The 7357-nt window shown below is 47.4% G+C and overlaps 1 protein-coding gene across 1 annotated transcript; it reads left to right on the top strand.

Annotated features, from left to right (window-relative positions):
* The first annotated feature begins 4778 nt into the window (after positions 1-4778).
* On the top strand, positions 4779-6716 carry LOC116521346 (retinal homeobox protein Rx1-like). Its single transcript, XM_032236029.1, has 2 exons — positions 4779-5024; positions 6282-6716. The coding sequence occupies exons 1-2, from the start codon at positions 4779-4781 to the stop codon at positions 6714-6716; spliced, it is 681 nt and encodes a 226-aa protein (XP_032091920.1).
* Positions 6717-7357: the final 641 nt, after the last annotated feature.

The following is a 7357-nucleotide window of genomic DNA, read 5'->3' on the forward strand; positions in this document are numbered from 1 at the left end:
GTATCCCTACATAGGGGGTCCATCCCACCATATCTGAATGAAATGTCATCAATGGGCCCATCTTGGCATTCTGCAGAGGTATTTGGAATCCAAAAATAGGTAATCCTCAGTTTAGGACCACTCACTTAGTGCCCATTTGAAGTTATCATTGATGCCTCCCCCCAAAAGTACTTACAGCTCGCTTCCAAAGTTCTTTAAAGCGCCCCAAATAAAGTTCTTCATCAACAACCCTTTGCAGAGTCCCTTGGTCACCTGACCACAATGTACGGTGTGTTTGCCATAAACCAGGGTTCGCTTCTGGGGTTTTGGCACATCGTTTCATTTAAACGACCGCTAAAAAAAAAAAAAGATCCTAAAACCGAGCCCAATCACATGACGATCTGCTGTACAACCAATTGCTTTACGGTCGTAAGTCGAGGAGTCTCTGTCCTGACGGTCCTTTATCCCACTGTTTCTCCAATTTAGTAACTTTCACAGCTGGCTGGCTGGGGGATTCTGGGAGTTGAAGTCCGCAGGGTCTTAAAAGTTCCGAAGTTTGAGAAAGACACTCAACAGTTGGAGCAGATCAGGAATGCAGAGCCTTGGGTGACCAGCAGAGGGCAGCAAAAGCTGTTGCCTCTGTGCTGCCCTCCTAAGGGAACTGGGAATTTTACACTCAGGGCGGGTTTTTAGTGGGGAGAAGGGAACAACTCACACCTCGATGTTAAACCAGGAGGAAAAAAACAGCCCTGGTTTTTCCAAAGCAGTCTTGCCAATTTTGCAGATCCAAGCCCTTTTCCGCCCAGCCCCCCTCCCCTCTTTCTTATCTCAGCAAAGAACTGATCGCATCTCTCCCTGCACAAATTCCCAAGGGATTATGTCTTTTCGGTGGCTGTTTTATTTAAAGATTTCAGCTAGATCCTCGCAGATTAAAAACAAAAGGAAGAAGAAATAGGACCTCTGCTAATCCAGGTCAGAGGCAGCGTTTCTGGATTTAAAAAAAAGAGGGTGGGGGCTTAGCAAAAGAGGAGGGAAAAAACACTCCACCCCAGAAACCACAGGAAATGCTGGAACTTCAACTCCCAGAATTCTCGGTCACCCCTAGGGAATTCTGGGCCATGCCCGGCTGAGGAATTCTGGGAGTTGAAGTCCGTGCCTCTTCCGGCTGCCAGGGTTGAGAAAACAGGAACTTTATCCCAAATGAAAATAATGCAAATCCTCCAGAACTAAATAAAAGCAGAAAAGAGATAAATCCCCGGGGTCACGTTGTGGCTAAACGTTGCAGCAGAAATGTGTAAAACCACCTTCTGTGTGAGTGGAAGCTACTGACTGCTCCTGTTTAGCTCCAGCCTTAGCAGAAGCAAGAAACAGACTCCTTGCCACGGAAAAAAAACCCTCTTTATCACAATTAATCTTGTGAATTAATTCACCCACTGAGAAGTCCAGGCAATAGTCCTTCAAGGCGTTAACTGCAGTACAGACCTTATCAATTTCTCACGATAATTGCAAGGCAGTGAACTCCCAGCCGAAAGGCTGCAAATTAAGCTCTGGCAAGCAGTCTTCGCGGCACGAAACTCAATGAGCAAAATCTTCAGAAATACGAACTGTTGTCTCCTACGACAACCACTCCTCTTTCCTTCTATTTATTCCCCAGCCAGAGAGCAGCCATTCAGTGCAGTGGTCGGAGTCAATTTTTTTTAATAATTTTTTTTTATTTTTAATTTAAAACAAACACAACATCCTTCTTTACATGCTGTAGAAAGTGTATCAGTTGGTTACAAAAAGATTTTCGTGCATCTCTTCCACAGTCATCAAACATAATTCATATTAACTCAAGCATTTTAACTCAAATATTTATACATGTCACCATCATCATATCTCCATTTTCATTTGACTATAATTGTTTAAGCATTCTTCATCACAAAATATACCAAAATTTAACACACAACCACATACTGGCCTTTCAATTACTATTTCTAAAATCCTCCACTAACACTAAATCCTTATGTCCTATTCTAGCTAAACATCCATAATGTTTAATAACAAAGTTTTCTAATTCTCCTTTCCAAATAACTGTTTAAAATTTACATCCAGTTCCCTTATGTTATACCCATATCTATATATACGTTGTTATTCTTATCCCTCCTTTATTTGACTATATCATGTGTCATAACTTTTTCCCCCAAATAATCAAAACTTTAACTGTATCTAACTTGTTTCTTTTTTTTTATTAACCTATATATATATAATCCAAAGGGATTTCTAATCTTCTTTTCATGGGTACCACTCAATGTTCATATCCAATTATGCTCATCATAACACTACACATTGTATACATTAGTAACATTATCAATGATTTATTTAGACTATATCTATTGTCAATAAATTTCACTAAGTTTAACTAGTTATAAATTATATTCTTCCATCTATCAACCTGTATCTTTCCCGCCACTTGATTCATTTAATTTAAATTAATTTTATGATTTTATAGGCAGTCTCTTTTTAAAACAGTAAAAGTTCCTCACCAGCTGGAAACACTTTCTCTTTCCGTATCCTTCCGTTTTGGAGCTGTCCCGATTTTGTCAGCCTTGGCTGGATTTTTTTGTCGCCGACTTGAAGAACTTCTCTTGCATCGATCAGGAACTTTGCGATGTCCCTGAGGTCAGCAAGACGTATTCTTCCTGTTCACCATCTCTTCGGGATGGTTTAGGTCCGATTGGACCACCCAGTGGCAAAAGTATCGGTTGCGGTCTCGCAACCGAATCGTCGCGACATTGGCGCATCCTCTCGGATTAATTTTTTTTTTTTACTGCCGGTTCTATGGCCGTGGCTTGGTGGGCGTGGCAAGGGTATGGCTACTGTAAAATCTCCATTCCCTCCTGATCAGTTGGGACTCAGGAAGCAGGGAATAGATGGGGGTGGGGCCAGCCAGAGGTGGCATTTGCCGGTTCTCTGAACTACTCAAAATTTCCGCTACCGGTTCTCCAGAACCGGTCAGAACCGGCTGAATATCCACCTCTGATTCAGTGTCCACATGTGCTTTGCCTCCAAGTAGACTCATTGTCCTCCATTGTTCACCTCTCCCAACTGTTCTGTGCATACGTGGATTTGGAGCAGACTCCAACACTGGGCCAAGTCCCTCCCCAACCTCCTCATTGTCCGAGTCTGCGCCCAGCTCCACTGCCAGCTGGTGGGCCACAACAGTTCCAGCCAAATATCCCTTCATCCTTTCTTCACGAAATCCTTGATTTTCCCTGACGTGTGTTCCGCAGGCTGACTTTCTTCCCCCCTCGGGAAAGCACAAATTCTGGACCAAGGATTGTTTTTCACGACAGCAATAAATAAATCAGAAATATTAATAATAATATAACAGAGCAACAGAATTGGAAGGGACTTTGGAGGTCTTCTAGTCCAACCCCCTGCTCAAGCACGAGACCCTGTAGCATTTCAGACAAATGGCTGTTCAATCTTTTCTTTAAAATCTCCAGTGATGGAGAAGGAAGGGAAGAGAAGGAAAGGAAAGGAAAGGAAAGGAAAGGGAAGGAAGGAAGGAAGGAAGGAAGGATGGATAACAGAGCTTGAAGGGACCTTGGAGGTCTTCTAATCCAACCCACTATTCAGGTAGGAGACCCTCTGCCATTTCGGACAAGGGGCTGTCCAGTCTTCTCTTAAAAGCCTCCTGTGATGAAGCACCCACAACCTCTGGGGGCAGGTAGTTCCACTGGTTAATTGTCCTCCCTGTCAGGAAGTTTCCCCTGAATTCCAGGTTGCTTCTCTCCTTGATTAGTTTCCATCCATTGCTTCTTTTCCTGCCTTTGGGGGCTTTGATGGAAACTAACCAAGGAGAGAAACAGCCTAGAATTCAAGGACACCCTTCCTAACCGGGAGGACAATTAACCAGTGGAACTGCTTGCAACCAGAAGTCATTGGTGCTTCATCACTGGAGGCTTTGAAGAAGAGACTGGAGAGCCGTTTGTTTGAAGTGGTATAAGGTTTCCTGTTTGAGCAGGCTAGGGGTTGGACTAGATGACCTCCAAGGTCCCTTGTTTTTTTTCTGAGCGAGGCTTCCCAAGGGCCTGAAGCCAACTCCTTGTCCCTACAAAACTCCCTTTGATTCATGGACTGTGAATTCTGCTCCTTCGCACCCAGCAAAGTCTTCCAAGGGAGGATTTACGGTCACAGACCTTATCCGGCTTGGAGAGCTGCCAGGCTGATATCTGCAGAACTTGGCAAGGAGCCTCAGAGAATCAGGAATCAATGAAACTAAACTAATTGTGTCTCCTGCAAACTCCACTCCCCTGGCGCTCCCTCTTTTATTTCCTCTGGGAGGGGCCATTCACCGTCCCACTGTGGCCTTCCTCCCAAGTCGACTCCTCCTCTTTGGCGGTTCTCTTTGTCTGGCAACTCACTGTCCGAATCTGCTACGAGCTCCCCTGGTGGGCCACAACAGATTTTGTTCAATGAAAAGAAGGACTAGGGGAGACATGATAGCAGTCTCCCAATATCTCAGGGGCTGCCCCAAAGAAGAGGGAGTCAAGCTATTCTCCAAGGCACCTGAGAGTAGAACAAGAAGCAATGGGTGGAAACTAATCAAGGAGAGAAGCAACGAGACATTTTCTAACCCTGTGGACTCCGATTAACCAGCAGAACAACTTGACACCAGAGGTTGTGACTGATCCATCTCTGGAGCATTTTTCAAGAAAGAGGCTGGACTAGAAGACCTCCAAGGTCTCCCTTCCAGCTCAATTCTGATTCCTCCCCCCCTGACCGCCGTCTCTCTCTTCCTTTCAGGCTCCAGAATGTTCCTCGGGAAACCGGAGGCGGAGCTGACCGAGCTGCGGAGGAGCGTGGAGGACGCCGGCGGTACCCCGGAGCAGCTGGACGAGGACCAGCTGTCGAAGAAGAAGCACCGGCGTAACCGAACCACGTTCACCACCTACCAGCTCCACGAGCTGGAGAGGGCCTTTGAGAAGACCCACTACCCGGACGTCTACAGCCGGGAGGAGTTGGCCATGAAGGTCAACCTGCCGGAGGTTCGAGTCCAGGTAAGCAGCATCCTTCGGCGGCCGTAAAACAAGGCAGCTTTGGGCCGGGGATTCTTGGGGCGCCACGCTTAGATGATGATGCGAGTAGACTTCAACCCCAACGGAGCCCAACGTTTCTGCCGTAAAGTGAAACATTGGCCAAGGGAGTTTGGTTTTACGACCTCCCTTGCCATCGTCGTTAAGTGAACCGTTGCCATCGTTAAGTAAGTAACCCGGTCATTCAGCGAATCCAGCTTCCCACACGATCCGAAGGTTGGAAAAAAAGGATCGGGTGACCTTTTGGGACACGGCAACGGTCATAAGTGTGAGTCGTGTTGCCCAGCGTCTTAATTTGGAGGATGCTGCAGAGGTCGGAAGTGTGAAAGGCGGTCGTAAGTCGCATTTTTCAGTGCCGTCGTAACATTGAACAGTCACTCAATGAACCGGTGTAAATGTAACTTGAAACAATCCGCTTTGCGACTGTTCGAAGGCACAACGGCACTGAGAAAAGCGACTTACGGCCAGTCCTCATACGTACGACCACTGCTACATTCCCCGCAGTCACTTGATCAAAATTTGGGCGCTTGGCAACAGGTGTATATATATTTTCAACGGTTGTAGTGCCCTGGGTTCAGCCGATCGATGAATTGGGCAGGGGGGTTGGACTAGATGACCTCCAGGATCCCTTCCAACTCTGTTAATCTGTTAAATGGTGTAGGGTCTCCTGCTTGGGCGGGGGGGAGCGGGGTTGGACTAGATGACCTACAGGGTCCCTCCCGATTCTGTTATCCTCTTCTGTTCTTACTGGAGGTCGTAGCTTTGAGACGGAGGGTGGTATAAATTGTTTAAAGAAATGTTACTAAACACTGAACTAAGAAGAGAAATAAAGGGATACCAATTAATTAAAATATAATCAATTACTAAACCTAAGGGAGCTGCGGCTGTAAAAGAATAGTGGGGTTTATAATAAAAAGTTGGTGAACTAGACCCTGTCACTGCCAGTATAATTGAGCCCCAAATTTCCTGTCACTAAGCGAGTCGGTCGTTAAGTGAGTTTTGCCCCATTTTGGCCCCTTTTTCTCGCCACCGTCATTAAGCAAATGACTGCCGTTGTTCAGTTTGCGATCTAGTTGCTAAGCGAATCTGGCTTCCCCACTGACTTTGCATGTCAGAAGGTCGCAAAAGGGGATCGCGTCACACACACACACACACACACACACACAGACACACACAAACACACACACGGTTTCTCATTCCTCTCCTCCCCTCTTTTTTCAGGTTTGGTTCCAGAACCGGCGTGCCAAATGGCGCCGCCAGGAGAAGATGGAGGCCACCGCCATGAAGCTTCACGACACCCCCGTGCTGTCCTTCAGCCGGCCCCCCATGGCAGCCAACCTCGGCCCCATCGGCAACTCTCTCCCCTTAGACCCCTGGCTGGCCTCTCCCATCTCCGGCGCCACCACGGTGCACAGCCTCTCGGGATTGATGGGGCCCAGCCAGGCCCTCCAGCCCACCTACCCGGCCCACTCCTTCCTCAACAACCCCCCAGCCCTTCCACAGAGCATGCAGCCCATGGCCTACCAGTGCGCCACCACCTTCGTGGACAAATACCCCTTGGAGGAACTTGACCAGCGGAGTTCCAGCATCGCCGCGCTACGCATGAAAGCGAAGGAACACATCCAGACCATAGACAAAACTTGGCAGCCCATTTGATGGCGGGTCCGGCTTCCCTGCCGTAGCCAAAAACACCGGTTGAATGGGACGAAGAGACTCTCTTACGATCCCGGGTCAAGACGTCGCTTAGTTTTCTCGCGCCGTTTTGCCAGTGAACAGCCGCGGAAAAGGGAGCGCTCTCCAATTCCTTTTTGATAGGCCTCAACGGTAACGTGGATTCACGCCCTTTCTCCCCCCCCCGGCCCCCACTCCCACTGGTTTGGTGGCAGGAGTGGGATCTTCCGGGAAAGACGTTCTGCGTGGCGTGTTGCTCCTTGCAAAGCTGCTGAAGTTCATCTTATAGGCAGGCGGAGAATTCGGCAGGGAATTCCTGCAGGCCTCGAAACACTCTTCCAAGCCAAAGGCAAATTCTGGAGGAACCTCAGGATTTATTTATTTGTTTTTGTTGTCCTTTTTCTGCCGAATTCCAGCTGAGAAGGTGGAAGCTCAGCAAAATTGTACCATTTCAGAACGGCTGTTTCTAGGGAGAGGAGAGCTTTCTGCTTTCTGCTCCATCCACTGTTATATTTCAGGTTTTCTCCTGCAATTTTGTTTGACCTTCATTCGGCATCTACTACGGGTTTGTCCTCGGCTTACAACCGTTCGTTCAGTGACCAAAGTCTCAACGGCACTGAATAAAA

This window comes from Thamnophis elegans, chromosome 1 (genome assembly GCF_009769535.1).
Source record: "Thamnophis elegans isolate rThaEle1 chromosome 1, rThaEle1.pri, whole genome shotgun sequence".
Classification (NCBI taxonomy): domain Eukaryota; kingdom Metazoa; phylum Chordata; class Lepidosauria; order Squamata; family Colubridae; genus Thamnophis; species Thamnophis elegans.